Source organism: Oratosquilla oratoria, chromosome 19, assembly GCF_046742065.1.
Source record: "Oratosquilla oratoria isolate Oo_2021 chromosome 19, ASM4674206v1, whole genome shotgun sequence".
Lineage (NCBI taxonomy): Eukaryota > Metazoa > Arthropoda > Malacostraca > Stomatopoda > Squillidae > Oratosquilla > Oratosquilla oratoria.
This window is the reverse complement of record NC_134795.1, coordinates 57,576,906-57,597,953: the sequence shown is the minus strand read 5'-3', so window position 1 is coordinate 57,597,953 and position 21,048 is coordinate 57,576,906. Positions and strand designations below refer to the sequence as shown.

At 39.8% G+C, this 21,048-nt stretch overlaps 1 protein-coding gene across 1 annotated transcript in view; it reads right to left on the bottom strand.

The window, feature by feature from the left end:
• Positions 1 to 21,048, bottom strand: part of LOC143035918 (branched-chain alpha-ketoacid dehydrogenase kinase-like) — a 65,617-nt gene that overhangs the window by 19,784 nt on the left and 24,785 nt on the right. The window contains exons 2-3 of the mRNA XM_076203132.1: positions 8,021 to 8,086; positions 5,467 to 5,577 (exon numbers count right to left, since the gene is read on the bottom strand). Of these exons, the coding sequence (XP_076059247.1) occupies positions 5,467 to 5,577; positions 8,021 to 8,086 (177 nt within the window). The remainder of the gene's footprint in view (positions 1 to 5,466; positions 5,578 to 8,020; positions 8,087 to 21,048) is intronic.

Below are 21,048 nucleotides of genomic sequence, written 5' to 3'. Positions count from 1 at the left end.
GTTTTATCCCTTTTGTTTTTTAACTCCCTACATCTTTTGTTGTACCAACACTTTACATATCCTTTTTCTTGTTTTTGTCTTCGAACATATTTTTCCACTCCTTTATAAATTTTTGTCAAAATATTCCATTTCTCTTTTACTGTTTTCTCCTTGTATATCCTTTCCCAGTCTGCTTTTTTAAAGAATTTTGTTATTGTATCACAATTTGTTTTTCTATACATCAATATTCTCTTTCTATATTGTTTTTTTTTATCATGTATTTTTCCTAATTTAGTTCCAGTTCAACCAATATGTGGTCACTTATTGGTGTCTTATATTCAATCTTGTCCACTATTTCGGGTTCTGATGTGATTATTAGGTCCAGTCTCGAAGGTTCTTCCTCATTTCTATACCTAGTATTTTCTTGTATCCATTGCGTCATTGTATGTTCTATAATCATATCAAGTAGTACATTTCCCCATAGGTCATCTCCACCCTTCACAGTCATCTCTTCCCAGCAGATTTCTTTACAATTAAAGTCACCCATTATAACTATTCTTCCTCCATCTTCCATTAACTTATTTAGTGTTATCCTTGTGTCTTCTAAAATATTTTTGTGTTCTCTCTCTTCCCATAATGCCGTTTTAGGAGGCACATAATTTACTACAAACTTCCTTCTCTTCCCATCCCTGTCCTCCACTTCCATCATAATCATCTCTACTCTATTCTTTCCATATGTGATATTCCTCACATTTATATCCTTCTTAGTCAGGAACATAACTCCACCCACTTGTTTAACCTCTCTGTTTCTAATCCAATAATTATATGCACCATGTCCTACACTGTTGGGTGGTAGTGGACCTTTCAATTTTGTCTCTACAATTCCCATTATGTCCGGTTCTTTTTCCTTCAGGTAATCATTCAGTTTGTTCAAGACTGTTATTAAGCCATCCATATTTGTGTAAGACACTTTTAATTTTCTGTTACTTCCATCGTGTTTTCTGTTTCCCTTCAGTTTTTCTCTGCTATGAACCATTTCCTCACTTTCATATCCACTACTCTCCAATAGAATTTCTCTTTGTCTGGCTCTGTTCTTTTCTCGTTATTTTTTTCTTAGCTTCTATTCTTTTTGTTTTCTCTTCCTCTTTCCTCTTTATTCATTTCTCTTTTTATCCATACCTGTTTATATTGATCAATGTTTGCTAGTTTCCCTGTTTTTGCCAAGATATTCTCTGCTGTCGTTTGTGACCTGAATTTAACCTTAATTGGTCTGGTCTTATCTGTGCTGTACTTTCCTATTCTATATTTCTCTTCAATTTCTTTCATAATTCCTGGTTCATCTTCCTGAACTGATTCTAATAATTGGCTTACTTTTTCATTTTCCTCTTTGATTCTTGTGGTTCTATCTGTGTTGTGTTTCTCTTCCATTCCTAATATAATTATACATTTCTTTTTATCCGCTAAGTCTCTTACTATATTCTCCTTCTCTCTCATCACTTTAATAACTGTGTCCTTAGTTTGTTCTTTCAATTGCTGTTTGACTATGTCAGTGAATGAAATCTTATTTCCTTCTTGGGTTTGCTTCCAATTTTTACTTTCTTTAGCTATTGTTTCTCTGTTTTCTTTACTATTCTTCTTCAATTCTCTCTTAAGTGTCTTTTTAGTTCTTCTATTTCATCAGTTAATTTTTTATTCTCCTTTTCCAGTTCTTCCAATCTTTCAACCCTTTTTAAAATGGTGTTCATATGACCTAACCTACTAACCAAGTCCTCGATCACCTTATCAACCTTCATCTCTAGTCTTGTCAGTCGGGGGGGGTTTGAGTCCCCCCACTCTCTTTAAATCCCTTGAAAATATTCTCATCACTTTCTGCTATATTGCTCCTATCTATACCTCTAATCTTCACATTCCTATTAGACATGTTATCATCCAACTCGTCTTGGGGTCTTTTGTCTACCCGGCGGCCCGTCAGGGCCATTTCCTCCATCCTCATTACCTTCCATTTCCCCAGTAATCCCTCCCCCTCTCCTCTTTCCTTACTTTCCCACTACCTCACGAGCAATTCCCCCCCCCTGCAAATACAACAAAGGTACTTCTCGTTGCGTTGGTATCCTCACTCTGCACTTTTACTTCAGAGCGTTCGTTGACAGTGTGTGTGTGTGTGTGTGTGTGTGTGTGTGTGTGTGTGTGTGTGTGTGTCACCAATTTAAGTGAAGTGGCCTTGCTGTGGATATAGTGCATCTTACTACATTGCTTTTGACCCATGGTAGTGGGCGGGATGGAGCGATGACCTTTGATCCACAAAAAACTAAAATGAGTGGGATGAAAGGGTGGTGGGCAGGAGTGGAATGGGTGGGAGTGGAATGGATAGAAGTGGAGTCGGTGGGAGTGGAATGAGTGGGAGTGGTTACGAGCCTTTTAACTTTGTTACCTCACAAGTGGTGGGGAGGGCCTTGGCATATAGATTGATAGAATCACAACTGTACAAATCAAATAGATATGCATTTCAAAATAATATAAATTCCCAATCAATTAATTCATTGGTTGATTTGGATCACTCTTGCAGATGACCTGTAATTTCAAATAACCTGCCACAGTCTCCTCTTGCCCACATGTCGAGAATGTCAAGTTGTGCAGTGTTAGTTAAGATGAGTTGTTCACTGTCTTGAGTGGGCTCCACACAATCAATATTATTGCACAATATTTCATATTTTACAATATCATTGACAGTATAGAAATGGTACTGAAGAATGACAAAATATATTGAAGACATCAAATGCCCGAAGGGATTTCTCCCCGTCTTCTCATTTTCTACATGAAGCGGTCTTGTTGTGGATGTGTTGTGTCTTGCGACACTGCTTCCGACCCTGGGCAGTAGACAAGATGCAGGGATAACCCGTCATCCAGGAGGTGCTAAGATGGGTGGGAGGGAGGAGGGTGGAGGGGAGTGGGGTATGTTGTGGATGGAATGGGTGGGAATGGTTTCTGTGCCTTTGTTTTTTTTGGCTACCTCCCCTTGTAAAGGGGAAGAAAGCCTTTGGTATATGTATGTATCAAATGTACAGGTCAAATGTGTGTGCCTCATCAATACCATTTCTATACAATCAATAATATTGTACAATGTAGAATATTGTGCAATAACACTGATAGTGCAGAGCTTTTTTAGTAGAGTAACTGCATCTACGGTAATATGAGTTTGTAGTCATGCTGTTTCTGTTGGTATTCATTTAATAGTCGATGGTAATCAGAACGCAGTCCTGTTAGCACGATTCTCATTTCCTGGGAGGAAAATTTTCTTGGTATGACGAAGGTCTGGGGAGGTGTGGTGTAGTACAGTGCTCTGTTAAGAAACAGGCATGGGAAATATCCGCGTTTCCGCAAAATTCCACGGTTTGACTTTATTCCCGCGTTTTTTTTTTCGTTTTTTTTTATACCAGGCTGATTTTTTTTTTTCTTTTTTTTTTTTTTTTTTTGCTAGTAATATTTCTATGGCGTTCTGGATTGATGGTCGATGCAGTATTCACTAGACGGCATAATTTGAAGTTAATAATAGCAAAGCTTCCTCCCACACGACTCGCTCGGTCGTTTCGCTTCATCGCCATTTTTTTTTTCTTTTTTTCCTTTCCCAGACTCCACTCTCATACTTTATTTGGAGTTTTTTGGAGTGCTTGCTTTTCTATCTGGATCTGTTTGCATTTTTAAAAACGACAAACTATAAATCACTTTAAAATATTTACATGAATAAAGAAAATTTTGATAAACAATAATATAAAAAAGGGAATGAAAGGAAAGAAGAGTAATATTATATATATATATATATATATATATATATATATATATATATATATAGAATCGTCAATGACGACGGTGTCAAATAATACACGATTACAAGCCATTACTGTCCCTCTTGAACATGGGAACAAGTGCGGTGTGAGGTCCCATTACCCATAAATTGGACTATATTATACAAGCTCTGGGCTCTCATCTGGGAGGGTAACATTTGTCAAGCATGTGGTCCAAGACCATGATATATCACAAACGGGCACAATCTTATAACGGTACAGGAGGGAGAGAGAAAGAGAGGAGAGGAGAGGAGAGAGAGAGAGAGAGAGAGAGAGAGAGAGAGAGAGAGAGAGAGAGAGAGAGAGAGAGAGAGAGAGAGAGAGAGAAAGGTCACATCATTATCCACAGAGCTATCTATATACAAACGCTAAGCTCTTATCCTTAGCTGTCAATCACGATGCAAGCACGTGATCTAATACCAATGAATCGTACACAAATAACAATGAAAATCTAGTGGTGCCATTTTGGATAATGTATGACGTCACTACAAAAAAAATACATTTTCGTGAATGGAACCTGATGAAAACGACCAATCATAATATTTTGCAATAAAAAAGGGAAAAATAGATACAAGATTAAGAAATATAATTTTCCCAAACCATACCCAATGACATCATTTCGCATGAAAATTACGACAGACACCCCTGTCTAAAACGCACCCGACTTTATAATGTATACTCAAGGGCACTCGGCAACTTTAGAGCAACCGCCGATCCAACTAGAATTCTAGATTGTTCGTTGTATATGCGCGCGCCCACGTCTCGTCAATCCTTCCTGGATCTGTGACATTTCCCCGCCCTAGCTTCGAGCTAAAACGTCGACATTCTGATCACAGCAATTCCAGGATTCTCATTTCCAATATTCAGGGTACATTTGTAATCCCACCCCACTAAAGATACTTTCCTAAAATTATTGTCGATATCTTTGCAGTATTATCGTCATTCCGATGTCATCGTCGTCCTTGTCGGTACAATATATGATACTTATTTATGGAGTTGCCAAACAGTGGGTGGGGATTAGCTTCGACTGTTAGGTTCTGATGTTCATGAGCTGTGTCTCGCTGCCTTGCTATTGGTCCCAGCAGTGTGGTGGGAGATAGGATGAGCCTTTATCTCCAAGGGTACTATGGGAGGTGGATGTAGGAGTTTCATGTGTTTATAATGTGGGAGTGTGTTCTATCAGCTTAAAAAATGGGACAAGGGCCGTTCATATTTTACATAACATTATATATACTATATTACGTATTGCATTATATCAAAAATTTGTATATATATATATATGTATATATATATATATATATATATATATATATATATATATATATATATAATAAAATGTTAGATCTTAAAGTATTAGGAAACCAACAGATAGCCTCCCCGCCATATCAAGTGGAGAAGCGACTAAATTTATACTAGAAAGAAGACGAGTAGGGGAGGACGGTTTGTAACAATATATCGACAACGATTTCAAACTCACCTGATGGACGAAGATAATATGGAAACAAAATTACCGAAAATTAATCAAAAATGTATGCAGGAAAGAATAATAATAAAAAATGAGACAGGAAAAAGATAGAAGGTAAAGAGCTACAAGGAAGGCGGAGGAGGAGGAGGAGGAGGAGGGGTGAGGAGAAAAGCCACTCACCACTCCCAAAATGGTCGGGTTGCATCCAACGATGAATGGAAGCGCTCGAAACTCCATAACTCGCTTGGCCAGTCGTATCGGCAACTCCTTCTGCAGGTACATGGCGCTCCTCTGCAATGGTAGAGGGTGAACGTGCGAAATGTCAAAGGTCAACAGACTGCAGGAAATAATTCTTGAATTTGTTTTTATCCAACAGGTAAAAAAAAAAGACATCCGTTCTACCTGACAGTATCAGTGAAATAAGAATATGAACTATTATTCATACACTTCTCACAACATACAGAAAATATACAAATTTTATAAATGAATTACATTATAATATATATATATATATATATATATATATATATATATATATATATATATATATCACCGAAAAAAACGAACGAAAAATGTTTCCTTAAGAACTTCCCCTCTCATTTCTAAAAAAAATAATATAATTATTGTTATCATCATAAGCAGTAATAACACCATAATCTTTACTATGATATATCAATACCAGGCCGAGCTTGGAAAAAGAAGCAAAACTGGCTTGGCGAGTTTCCACGAAAACTGTCGTATGTATTTAGGTTACTGAACCTGAAAACTGGTTACACTTAAAACTTTCAAGGCCGGGCAGTCTTAATATCAATTTATTGAATAAATTAACCTTGGTATAGACCTCTCTTATTTCCAGTCCATGTGAAATTTGATTTTTCATATTTCGTATGTAGTAAAGGAAGCTATATAGTACAACAATAATAATTTCTTAGGATTTTAACAACTGGCTTGTGTTATAGATGATTCAAATCGTTATTATTATATTAAAAAAGTGATACTCGTTGTACTATCCTGCTTCTTTTATTATATACAGAATACAAATAAAATAAATCGAATATCACAATTATGGGAAACGAGAGGCTATAAGGTTGATTTGGCACATTGTATACGTTAGTTGTATTTCGTTGAATCAATCGTATCTATGCAAAAAATTTCATACTATAATTTTCTCTCGGCCCTATTTCAATTTTACCTTTCGTTAACACATCATCTCCAAGCTGTCCTAACATTATTTTCTCGACATCTTTGGCAATAGTCATTAGATATGCACAATGTTCAAAAACAATAGATAAATGAAAGTGTCCCTAGTGTTTTGATTTACCAATATATATCAATGTTGACAGAATTTTGTGATAGGCTTAATGTGGCACGTTAAATTTAACAAGCTGAAAAAGAGTGGTTACCAAACTTTTTCAGCTTGTTAAATTTAACGTGCCACATTAAGCCTATCACAAAATTCTGTCAACATTGATATATATTGGTAAATCAAAACACTAGGGACACTTTCATTAATCTATTGTTTTTGAACATTGTGCATATCTAATGAATATTGCCAAAGATGTCGAGAACATTAGTGGGATGGATGGAATTATATGCTTGAAGCTAGTTGAGGAATTCTTGGCTTCGTCTATGAAAATGCCGGCCTGGCAACGTTTGCACACTTAAGATACATATTTCTTCTTTTCTAATAATGTATACGAGTTTTTTATGTTTACTGTTTTTTCGATTTAACTTAATTATAATAGGTCTACTTTATAATTTTACATTCTAAAATTAACTTAACATTAATCCTCATACCAGGTACCGCAACGTTTTCTCGATTTTCGGAATCCTTACTTTTTTTTTTTTTTTTTTTTTATCCTCTCCATTACCCCCGACAAATTGTTAAATTACCCCCCAAGGGGTGAATTACCCCCAGTTTGGGAACCACTCCTCTAGGATCGTATTCAACATTATGTTATTATTATTTGTTTTTATCTATCGATATCCAACATATTATTCACTCTTAACTCCCACTGGTCTTGTGCTACGCGTCCTTCTTATCCAACATCGAACATGCTGGGGTCAAGCATAAGTGATATAATCCAATCGATTATCCAACCCTGATAACACACCTCATACGTTATTGCAACACCAGAATATTATTAAATAATATCAGCATTCCTTGAGTTTTTTTTTTTGTGAAGGCAGCACTGCATCAATTGTTTTGATTTACTGTACTTTTATTTTCATTTTGTCTGATTTGACTCCCAGCCCCAATGTTGAAATGCATGGCGATATGACGTCACTATCGGGGCGGCGTCTAAAAAATTACACTGGGTTTCCATTCCTTGTCACTTAGATAAATATACCTTTATTGCTTGAAAAGACGATTTGAAACCCTTTTCAATTTTCATTCTGCCTAACACTGGACGATTCTAACCAACTTAGAAATCCATGGAGAGTAGTGTTAAAATAATAATTATTATTATTCCTACTGCTCAGGACGACCAAAGACAACGAAGTTTGGTTTGGATTTTTTGTTCGTAAGACTGTCCAGAAACAGTAATTTCTGCAAGTATTGCAATATATCCCATAGTTACAAAGTTCTCTAGAATCCAGTTAGGCATGGAAACAATGTTCTAAGACTATTCGTATCACGTTCCATCGCCGCCGTTACTATGACGTCACTGATTTATGACATCACTGTCACCATTATGGCGTCATAACTAATTACTATATCATCACTACTTACCATAACATTTTGGTGAGTCGTGCTGCCCGAGTAGAGGATAGTGAAGGGTGTCAATCGAACCGAAGCCTGGAAATAGAAAAAAACATTAGTAACAGTCCCGTCGGCGTGAATCGGTTGCACGCATTTGCTGAAATAAATTGGAGAAATAATAATCAGGAAAAAAGTTAAAATAAAAGGAAGTGGCTACTACGTAAATGATAAGACAAAAAAAAAAAAAAAAAAAAAAAAAAAAAAAAAAAAAAAAAAAAAAAAAAAAAAAAAAAAAAAAAAAAAAAAAAAAAAAAAAAAAAAAAAAAAATGAAACAACTGGTGAATGATCAAGATTTTTTTTTAAACAAACTGATAAATGATGATTAAAAATAAATAAAAGCTTGTTACTGGCCACGATATTGCACCTACGTCCTTTTGTCAACAGTTCTTTGGCAGCCACGCAACACTATACCTATTTTTTAAATAGCGACAAAAATGCTCAAGCAATATTAGTGAACGGATTACCTCAGCTGAATAAAATAGACTGGCGGCAGATAAAACAAATGTGCAAAGCTACTAAAATAAACAGACAATTGCCAAAAACAGGCAGTTGCCAATATGACGTACGCATGATTAAATCACAAAAATGTCGACCATATTGTCTGTCGTAAAATAATTTCAGTCAATCCAGTGGGTGCTCAGTTTGGAAAAATGTCCATACAAAGGACACATGGGACAAGGAAGCCATACAAGATGACAAAGGTCACAAAACCATCAAGAATACACACAACACGACGTGACAAAAGGTGTAGTGAAAGCAGAGGATTAGGTTGTGGAAAGACTGATGACGTCACGTCGCTGTCAGCGCTGGTCAGAGAAACAAATCGTATAAAGTTCAAAATGAAACAATATTGAACTAATTTTTAATGAATTATCGTCTGTATAATAGTATTTACTGACTAAGCACACAAATATACATGAAGACGTTACGAGTCTTTTGGGCTAATCTAGCTATATGAACTTGATTAGGATGCAAACATGTAAGGCCATCAAAGATTATGGCATCCGTGGTGCTGTTGACTGCACACTAATGATAGAGTGACCTCTGTTGAGCTTATTACGTCTTATTTCAATACAAACACACGCACATACACACGAGAAAGTGCATTGCTTACTAATAACTTTTACATTTATTCGGTCGAAAGGAAGCCCCCCCAACGTGCTGATTGGGTCATCATTAAGAACGACAACAACAACAGACTCGTATATGCTACAGGTGTGGTTCAAACAAATAAAATAAAACTAAAATTCCAACAACAACAGCCATGATAGTACCAAGTCTAGCTAACAAATCCATGATAAAAATACTGATGATGATGATATGGTTTATCGTCACAAACACCCCCTATCGGAAGGCTAGGACGATGCCCCTCACAGAGGACTTCGTAGCGTTATAAACACAAAAATAAAATATAAAACACTAAATGAACAATATGGAAAAAACGGATGACGGACCAGCAACACAAAATTTGAATTATAACAATATTAACAAAATAACTAATAATAATGATAATAATAATAATAATAAATGTATTTCAGTCATTTTATCGATTGTATGCCACCGACAGGGTTGGTAGTTCCGGCTACACAAAGTTGGCAGCCCTGGGTTTCCACACATTTTTTCAAATAATCTTATCGACTGTGAAAATAACAAAGACCCGTTCACAGCATCGATCCAGTCAGCAACACAGAATAATGAAAGAATAGACATACTGATACAAAGCAAAAAAGAAAGCAGAAAAAATCTAGGACAAGAACACAACAACGGAAGTCACAGGGAGAGTGAAGGCAGAACAATGCGCCATGACAGAGAGAAAAGAGAAAGAGCGAAAGAGAGTTGGATTGGGAAATGTGTCAACATTAATGGTAGAATATTACAATCACACAATACTTGTAGACGACTTTCGTATCTCAAAAAGAGATGACTAGAATGATCTCAAAGATAGCCTAGTAATAAATTTGAAGGTAATCCATCAATCATTTATTTCCTTGTTTCTGTTCCCTGGCCCACGGCCCCAAAACAACCGGCCACGGCCACCCAAGTCACTTCTTATGTTGTCTAGTGTAAGGATATAACAATGGAGAAGACAGCATGAGACCATAGGGCCCAAACTAGGCAGTTCCACGTTCCTTACCATCCGAAATCCCTATAAATGGTCGACACAAAACAATGTGTGCAATCCCGTAGATTTCTGCGTTGCCATATCCTCGCACACACTTCGATTATCACTCAAAGATGATCGTCAAACAATTGTCTAAAACACTAATCCTTTGATTTTGGCGACTCTAGTGGTAGTCGATCGAAGCAAAACAGCCCAATACAAAAACAAAGACTTGTTGCTCTAGAAAATCGTTCGACGATCATCGTTGAACGATAATCGCAGTAGGCGAGTATATGGCAACAACGCTTCAGCTTACCAGTATATTCTGTTTTATTTTAGTTGTTATTTTGTAGTTCTGGTGTTGGGAAATCACTGTTAGATTACCTGCATGCATATCTGTGAGCTTTGATGATGTGAGGGGAAGTCGACATGACGTCATAGCGTTTTGAAGAATCCCTGGGGGAAATTCGTTACACAATAATTCAAGTCCTCAATTATCTTATCGTTTTATTAGTGTTTGTGAAGCCCAGCATTTTCTGTCGGTTAAGCGATCTGGCAACTATTTCCTACATTTGTTCGCATATAATTTATCTATGACCAAGAGGATTAATAATAAAACCAGTGTAACGTTAAATTCCAGAGTTCAAAGTAAAACGTATTTGATCGATGGCGAGAATCTTGATGAACTTGAAAAGTATAATTTAGGTGAAATACTAAAGCTCATAAGAATAAAAAAGGCGCATCACAAAAGACTGGAAAATGTTTGTCAAGAGAGGATATGAACATAAAAATGAAGGAGACTGTAAGCGACCATAAGGCCTACACTAGGCAGTTCCATGTCCAATACCACCTGTCATTCATATCCATAAAGTTATCTAACCTTCTCTCAATACAACCAATAGTTTAAATTCTCACTTTATTGGTAAGCCCTTTTCCTTCTCAAATCTAAAATTGTCCCAATTAAACCCATTACTACGAAGAGAGGAAGAGAGAAGGAGTTTGAATGTGTTTGAGATGAGGTGTCTGAGAACTATGATAGGATTTACTATACTGGATAGAGTGAGAAATGAGGAGGTAAGGAGGAGAGCAGGGGTGGTAAGGGAGTTGGGAGATAGGGTTGATGAAAGAGTATTAGGATGGTTTGGACACATGGAAAGAATGAGTGAAGAAAGACTAGTAAAAGAGGTATGGAAGGCAGATGTGGAGGGAGTGAACATGAGGGGGCGTCCTAGGATGAGGTGGATGGATGGGGTGATGGAGGCTTTGGGGAAGAGGGGAATGTCTGTTGAGGAAAGACGGGAGAGGACAGAAGACAGGGGTGAATGGAGAATGGCTGAATATGGATGATGCTGTGACACATGAGGTGGAATGTGTGAGAAAAAATTGACGCAGCCCGAAGGGATTTCTCCCCGTCTTCTCCTTTTCTACATGGGGGGACGGAGAGGGGGGATCGCCGATTTAATGAAGCAGCCTTGCTGTGGATGTGCTGTGTCTTGCGACACTGCCTCTGACCCAGGACATTGGACAAGGTGCAGGGATGACTTGTCATCCAGGAGGTGCTAAGATAAGAGGGAGGGTGGAGGGTGGAGGGGGGTGGAGTGTATTTAGGGATGGAATGGGTGGGAATGGTTTTATGCCTTTTCTTTTTGGCTACCTCCCTTGTAAGGGGGAAAAAGCCTTGGTATATGTATATACTACGAATCCTACCCTGCTGCCTGAAAATTATATTTTACAATCAATGTTGTCATCCCAGCTACGATCTATGGATGAAGGGGAGTGTGTAGTGAGTATACGGTCACGACTATCATCCACACATTTAATCTTTTACACTCTGGAAAGGCGAATAGTCTTGAGAGATCTTAAGAGATACTCAAACGGACCAAGGGCTTTAACAAGGTTTATCTAAGCAAGGTCATCATATTAAGACAACAGGGCAAGGCTCATAGTAATGAATTTAAATTGGAGAAACTTAGATTTAAGAAGGAAATAGGGACGAATTGGGTTGCAAATATGGTGGTTAACGAATGATTGACAGTAACCATTTAGAGTAAGCGATGAAACCATTACCTGTGGTTATAACTACAAATATGGATGGGGTTGACAGGTGTTAATGGACATGGAACAGCTTAGTGTAGGCCTTATGGTCTCTTTGAAGTCTTCATTCTTGTGCTCAACCGGGCGGGTAATAAATCTCGATTGTAAGTGGAGCATGATGTACGTCACAGGAAACACATATGAGATTTCTCAAGTGAAAACATCTGATAAATCCATGACGAACTAAACGTAATAAAGATTTCGCGAGTATTCAGACGTTTCCTGTTGGAATTTGAAACTTTCTACACACACACACACACACACACACACGATACAACCCAAACTGCGACAATACATAAATTCAAATCTAATCATAAATGGAAAATAAGGATTATAGACACAGTTGGAACCATACATGAATTTGAAGACGAAATGATCAATTGGGGAATACAAGACAGGACACCTAAGATCATTGATCATTTCCTGTACACTACAATCAGGTACAGCACACACACAAACACACACGCACGCACACACACACACACAACTCGTGGCGCAGTTGTAAGAGTTCTCGGCTGCCATTACGGCAGTCCGGGTTCGAATCCTGCCCAGGGCTGCGAGTCGTTACTCCAACTCTCGTGGGCGAGGAATTGTGTGTGTGTGTGTGCGTGTAAGGTCACAATATTACCCATAGATCGGTCATATACGAGCTCTGAGCTCTCTTCCGGGAGGGAAATAGCTGTCGATCACGAGTCCAATACGTGATCCAAAAAAGACCACAGTGAATCACACACACACACACACAAATGCACTTAATCAAAGGAAGTTGTTGATAGTTGAAGTTTCACACACAAAGGCGACTCCTTCACACTGATAACATTGTTCAAAATCACAGCCATTAAACTACATAAAGGGTCTTCTTCGCCAGCTCCGACAGTTGGGAGTTTGAATAAAAACGATTTCGGTTACAATATTTTATTTTCTAAACCTCCAAATATCAAATTATCTTTCCGTCGTATATATAGAAAAGATGAATGAAATAAGAGATTGTAAACAAAGGATTACAAAGGAAAAGCTTGCCGACAGGAGACCTTTTGTTCCATAACTAGGTCGGATGCAAAAAAAAAAAAAAAAAAAATAATAATATATATAATAAAATATATGGATAATGATAATAAACAAACAAAAATAACAATAATTTATAACAAGATAAAAATAACCATATATGATAACTACATAAATAACGAATAAATAAAATAAAACAAAAATAAAAATGGCAGGCATCACAGCATATTTCTTAGGTGTTTATCTAAATGAATCTTAAAACTTCGAACTGAACTACATTGCACCGCCCCTGCAGGAAGTTTATTCCATTCATTAACTACACGGTTGGCGAAGTTGTTTTTACCCACTTCCAAATTAAATCTATTTCCTGACAGTTTCAGACCTTTATTTCTTGTCGGATTCTCATTCAGTGTGAAAATATTGTCACTTTAGATGTTGTCAATTTCCTTTAGAATCTGAAAGACCTGTATCAAATCACCCGAGTCTACGCTTTTACATGGGAAATATATTCATACGAATGTTAGACATGCTGTTGAAATGTTCTTTGTCTAGATTTCTGTGAGCTAAGTCATATTCTTGTTATTCAAATAGAAGTTGGAGGTAGAATGTCGGAGGAATACTATCCCAATGTGATGACTGACCCATTAAGACCGCGGAGACGTCGATAAACACTCACTGATGACGTCATTTATTTAACAGAGGGCGGCACACATGCGTCCGTCAGTCGTGTATCTCAGTGACCTCTCGTACACAAGCGTTAATACTCATGAAGGTCAAACAAGGTCAACAAAGATCAAATCAAAGTCAAGAGTGACTGGACTATCGGACAGTAGTTATCTTCATATAAGTATACATTTTTATACATTTCCATAAAATAATTTTTATATATTTATATGTCTATTTTCATATACTTATTATTATATATTTCAACAGTCATACGTCCGAAACATTCGAATCTGCAAACAAAAAACAAATAAAACACAAACATGTAAAGGAATGAACAAATAAAATATAAATAAACAAGTAAATAAATGGATCCCTATTTGCCTCCCCCAACCACAATCCAAGACAGCCCCCCCTCTCTCTCTCTAAGTTGCAGGTTTTTGGCACGCCCGCGCGCCCAGAATCATCGTGGGCGGGGTCGTCGACGCGCCCACAAACCCTCCACGCCCGTCTTTGTACCCGTGTCTCTGTCTGTCTGTGTCGAATTCGCCCTCCAAAATCGATGGCCACCGTACAACGCGGAATCAAACTCCTGTCACTGAGCGCCTTGCTGCGGCCGGAGCCGTCGCCTTCTTGGCTCTGTGGTAGGCGTTGGGGACCGAACCAGGCCCTTTGGAGTTATGAGATTATATATATATATATATTATATATATATATATATATAATATTATATATATATATATATATTGTGTGTGTGTGTGTGTGTGTGTGTGTGCGCGCGTATGTGTATACATTTCACTGTTGTTTTTGTCTTTGTTTTCGTTTTTCGTCTCCTTGTCCTGGTTAGGGACCAAACGGGAATCTTGTAGGACTTCGCTCCACTAAAGATTACAGACAAAGAAGAGACACGTAAATGTATAAAATGGTAAGTAAATAAATAAATACATAAACAAAATATATAAACAAAATATATCAAGTAAATAATAAAATGAATGATAAAAAATAAGCAAAATGTATAAAGTAAATAAATTAAAATCAAACATGATAATAAATTACTTAAATAAAATAAATGACACAAATACAATGGGAGGTATTTTTTTCCGGAAGTGCACACCTACGCGATATTGCATTAGAAAACTAAATATTAATTTCGTAAATCATAATACATCAACGTATTATACGTTTTTATTGTTGTCGAAAAAAAAGCTAAAATAAATACACTACAGGATCGAGACGCCATATTGTCTTTCCAGTCAACTGGAAAAAAAAAAAAAAAAAAAAAAAAACACTCGCGATCAAAGCTGTGACCACAGGTATCGCATAAACTAAATGCAGGTTAAGTTAGGTAGGTTAGGCTAGGCTAGGCTAGGTTAGAATAGACTATTTTATCATACTTTAATTTCTTCGAACACCGCATCTATCAAAACAAAGATGGCGTCTCAAGCAACTTCCGCGGCTCCGTTCGTAATTGTATAGCTTTTAGCAAAATTTTCATTATTGATTTCCGCCAAGAAAAACGTGCATTACGTGGATGTATTATAATTTGCAAAATCAATATTTAATTTTCTAATGCTATATCGCGTAGGTGTGCACTTCTGAAAATTCACCCAATAAGCTAACAAAATAAATAATCCTGTAGAACCGGTCTGATACTTTCAATTTATTCTGGCTAGTTTCAACAAGGGGGCCGACTTCTGCCGTGACCCCGTTTAAGGCGATATCACACTGGGCTATTTTTCCTTCAACATCCTATTCATTGGTGGTACCACAGACCTCCAGCACTTTTTCCACCGTTGCATCACCATCCCCAAAGCTCAGGGAATTTGCTCTAACAGTCGTTGGAAAAAAGAGACCAGCGTGACAACGCTTTTATTTCTAAAAACCCACTTCCTTTCGACTGATTAAAATCACCTGGCGACATTCAAAACATTATGTTAAGAGAAAAAAATACACGTTCACGATTACACACACACAAACTACAGTTTCGGAGGATCGAAAGAAAGCTAAAGTCTTTTTATGCCAACACAGTCTGATAGGCGGGAGTGGCTGCCAACAATTTCTGACATTAGGGCGTTGACCCTTGACAGACCAATGTCATATATATATATATATATATATATATATATAAATATATATATATATATATATATATATATTATATATATATATATATATATATATATATACACACGCACACACCGTTTCAATTTCTGCATGTATGCCTCCTCGAGCTTCTAGATGTTGATGGCTTAAAATTAAAAAGAATTGTGGTTTGATAAATGTAAATATGTTCACTGGAACCCATTCAGTGTTGTACATGTATATATTTATATATATATATATAATATTGGCTAACGCCCCCGGATTTTTGGCAAACCTCTTCAATGTTATTAACGAATTGTACTTTAACCCACTCAATGATATCTCACAAAATTACCCCCATTGATCTATTTTTCCTTTTCTTTTATACCCTGATATTTTTTGTTTTGTATTTTGTTTTCTTTCTATCTTGTTTTTCGGATTCTAAATCATTTCAGGGAACAGAGCCGGCGTTCGTTGGTGAGACGTGGCAGAGCTTTTGGCAGATGCTGTACCAAAATACACCTTCCGTTCATTCAATGACACAAGCGAAGCACCAGACAAGCTCACCTTCACACCATCTTCCGCATGGCCACACTCTCTATTCACTGGCACGCCGACGTTGGGAAAAATAGAATTCAATATAAAAAAAAGAAAGAAAGAAAAAAAACTGTTTTTATCTATTTGTTTGTTTCTGCCGAACTACCGACCAGCACTGAAAAAAAAAAAAAAAAAAAAAAAATATATATATATATATATATATATATACACACATATATATCTGCCATTAGTTTTGGCATGAGGGGGGGGTGTAGTGCTGTTACAAAGGCCAATTATTTTAACAGGGGTAGACTGTTAACATTTAAAATAACTGTGGAAATATCAGCCACCCCCCACCCAAAAAAAGGCTGTATTAGTCTGTTATGGGATAGGCCGACAATCCTGCAGGGGACTGAGAGCTGAACATACAAATATATCTACAGACTCCCCCTCCCCTCCCCGGCCCCTCCTTCCCTTCCCTACAGACACTTCCTCTTCCTCTTCCTCCTCCTCCTCTTCTTCCACTGATCTCTGGGAACAGATTGATTTTTCCGGGGCGGAAGCAAGACCAGTCTAGACGGGCCGACAACTCGGAGGAAAGGAAGGAAGGAGTGAAGATGGGGAGGGGGAGAGGGGAGAGAGGGGGAGAGGGAAGAGAGGGGGGAAGGGGGAGAAGAGGGTAAGGGAGAGAGGAAGGGAGAGGGAAAGATGGGGAAGGGCAGGGAGAGGGGAAGGGAGAAGGGGAGAGGGGAAAGGAGAAGGGGATGGGAGAGGGGGAGAGAGGAAGGGAGAGAGGAAGGGAGAGAGGAAAGGAGAGGGGGAGAGGGGAAGGAGGAGAGGAAGGGAGAGGGGGAGAGGGGAAGGGGGAGAGGGGAAGGGACGGAAAGAAGGGGAGAAGGAGGTGAGGGAGAGAGGGGAAGGGAAGGGAAAGAAGGGGGTGAAGGAGAGAGGGGAAGGGAGAAGGGCATGGACAGGGGGAGAGGGGAAGGGAGAGTGGAAAGGCGAGGAAAGGAAGAGGGGGAGAGAGGAGATAGGAAGAGAAGGGAGAGGGGGGAGGGGAAGGGAGAGTGGAAAGGAGAGAGAAGGGAGAGGGGGAGAGAGGGGAGAGGGGGAGAGAGGGAGTGGGAAAGAGGAACAAGTGCGAAAGGGGAAAGGGAGGAGGGATGGGGGGAGACGGGGAGAGGATGAGAGGGAAACAGTGGAGAGGTGGGAAGGAGAGGGAGAAGGAAAGGGGTGAGGGTAGGAGGGGGAGACGAGGATGGAAGGGCTGGTAAATTCACAACAAAAAACAACAACAACCAAACTGGTGACGTCACATCAGCTGGAACAAAGACTTCCCAAATAAACCGACCATTCAGTAATTCCCTTCATCTTTATTCTGTTTACTACGTTCGTCTTATTTATTGTGCTCACCCATTCCATTTATCAATTAATTCATTTATTCCTTTCCCGGTGTCTCTCATCATGACAACGGCGTGACGTCACGTCCTCACGTGATCGAGGGGGGCCAGCCACGTGATTGTCTGGGTTCTCGCCGCAGGAGGCGGATTCTCCTCCTCCTCCTCCTCCTTCCCAGGTGGGAAATCGGTGCTGTTTCATGTAACCAGTCTGCTGGATCGAGGTATGGAGAGGGGGCGGGGGGGGGGACTGTGGGGGGGATGGGTGAGAACAACAAGAAAGGAGCTTACACGAGAAGGAAGGGGAATAAGGAAAAGGGGGGGGAAGGGGTGAGGAGAGAGGGGAAAGGGAGGTGAGGAGAAAGGAGTAGTGAGGAAGGAAGGGAGGGAGGAAGAAGAGGGAGGAAGAAGAGGGAGGGGTAGAGGAAAGAAGGAAGAAGAGCAAGAGGGAGTGGGGAAAATGAGAGAAGAGGAGGAGGAGGAGGAAGAAACTTGAAACAGGAGAGGAATGTGGAGATGAAAAAAGGAAGATTATGAAGATAAAAAGATTGGATAATATTTGAAAAAAGAAAAAAGAAAAAAAAAATCATTCTTCGACTCCAACATGGCACCGCACTATCTACACCGCAAATGCCACAAAAACAAATGAAGTAAAAAATAAATAAATAAACAAGCGCGTAAACAAACAAATATTTTTTCATAGATTTCATTTCATTAGAGCAAACAAGGCCCACCAGCCTGAACATATTGTCAACTGGTCGAGACTCCATCGAACCAGGAGAGGGGAAGAAGGGGGGAGAGGGGAAGAAGGGGGACAATTTCAAGTCACACAGGTCTTGAAATGTACAAAAAACTCCCCCCTCCCCTTCCCCCTCTCCCACCACCACCTCCTCCTCCTCACGCGGCAGTCACGTGATGTCCTTCCCTGTATTGACTGAAGCTGACTGACTCCTCCAAGATTCAGGCAGACCTGGGGGGGAAGGGGGGCAAAGGAAGGTGGGGTGGTAAGGCGGGGGAAGGTGGTAAGGCGGGGGAAGGGGGTAAGGCGGGAAGAAGGGGGTAAGGCGGGAGGAAGGGGGTAAGGCGGGAGGAAGGGGGTAAGGCGGGAGGAAGGGGGTAAGGCGGAGTGAATGGAGTTGGGGGAACGGGGGGAGGCGGAGGCTGGGGGGGGGAGAAGGCCTACGAAAACGTTAAATAGTGAACAAAGAGAAAACGAAAAAAGGTCAAAGCTACCACAAAGGGCCCCCGTACGAGAATTCCCAAACTGTGTCACGGAAGCGATGGCCTTAGCGTTCAAAACCCGTTCATCTCAACAACAAACCGGCTGGGCCCGAACCGGTTTCCGGTGCCACTTGGGGAGCCAGGTCCGGGGGCGAACCAACCGGTTCAGGGTTAGAGCAACCGTCGCGGGCAAAGGAACCGCCGGCGGTCGGCATGCCTTGTCGAAAGCCCAATCTGGCATTATCCACCTCTCTTTCTCTGTTCCCCCTTCCCACTCACTCTCAGGTCCCCCTCACCACTCACTCTCTATGTCCCTCCCAACCACCCTCTCTCTCTCTCTTTCCTCTCCCTTCCCCATCTGTTTCCCATCCCGCCCTCTCTCTCTCTCTCTCTCTCTCTCTCTCTCTCTGGTCCCCATCACTTACTCACACACACTCTCTCTCTCTCACCCCCTAATCTCTCTCTCTGGCCCCAATCCCCACTCTTTCTGGTCCCCTTCCCCACTCTCTCTCTCTCGTCCCCGAGGTCCACAAGGAAGAGAGCGAAGAGAGTACAAAGATAAAACAAGAGAAGCAGAAGGGGAACAAGACTGTGCCGAGGAGTTTTCCAATAAAAGAGATTTAACTGTCCTCCCCCTTCCCAAGAAAATTAAATAAACTAATAATTAAATCAACATAGTTAATAAAAATGTGTACTTCTTGCACTTGGAAGATGATATTGGAAGGAGCCATCAGAAGATTAGAAGTTTAATGGAATCACATTATGAAGACAATCTGTATACAATGGGACATGGGTTCATGGCCTCAACAAGAACATAAATGACAACAAGAACACCGACAAGAACAAGAACAATAACACCAACAAGAACAAGAACAATAACACATACATATCCTTTACATATCTATCCACAAATGCTTTACTCAAGGCGACGAGGGAGGAAAACGAGGAAGTGGAAGAGGAAGACGATGAACGAGGAAGAACAAGAGAGGGGCCCGGAGATGAGCACGACGAGAAGGAAGAGGAAAAGAAGAGGAAGAAGAGGGATAAGAGAAGGAAGAGAAAGAGGAGAGGAGGAGGAAGAGGAGGACAACGGTTCTGTGGACGCGTTTGACGTTCATTTCACTTTCCTCCACACAAGCCCACTCCACTTTCCCCTTCCCTCCCACTCCCTGCAATCCCCCCCTACGTCCCCCTACCCATCCCTTGGTATCTCCCCACCCCTTCATCCTCTCCCTGTCCCCACCTCTCACCCTTCTCTTCCTCCCTTTTCCCCTTCCCCCCAGCTGTCCATACTCCCTCTCCATTCACTCCACGTACCTCCATACACTCCTCCATCTCCCAATACCTCCCCATCTACTCCCTGGCATACTCTCAAGCAAACAAGCAACGGGTGAGTGTGGGGGGGGAGGGATGGGGGGATGGGGAGATAAATTGGGGGTTGCCCTCTCGTAGGTTGACCTTCCTCGCCTCCATCCCGGTGTCACGTGATGTTTGGCACCGGCGCCAGTTGGCACCAAAGATGGAGAGTGCTACAAGGAAATGTGTAGGACATAATATCTGTGTAATATAGGCTATGTGGACTTTTGGGAACGCGGCCGGCTAACCAGTCTCCATCGTTTGACTAACTGGTCAGAAATTTGTCTAGTTTTGTAATTATCATTGTCCAGTTTTTCAGTCACCGTTGTAGCATATACATCCCACTGGTGTTTGGTGTAAAAAATTATGTTCGATAGCATCTCTGATGATAGTTTCCATTTTTTCCTATGATTGAAGTCAAGCCTGTAGTTATTTGGTTTCTTTTTGTCACCTTTTTTGAATATGGGAGTAACGTTAGCTAGCTTCCATTCTATTGGGACACCTCCGGACATGATGGATTTGTTGAAAATAGTTTATAATA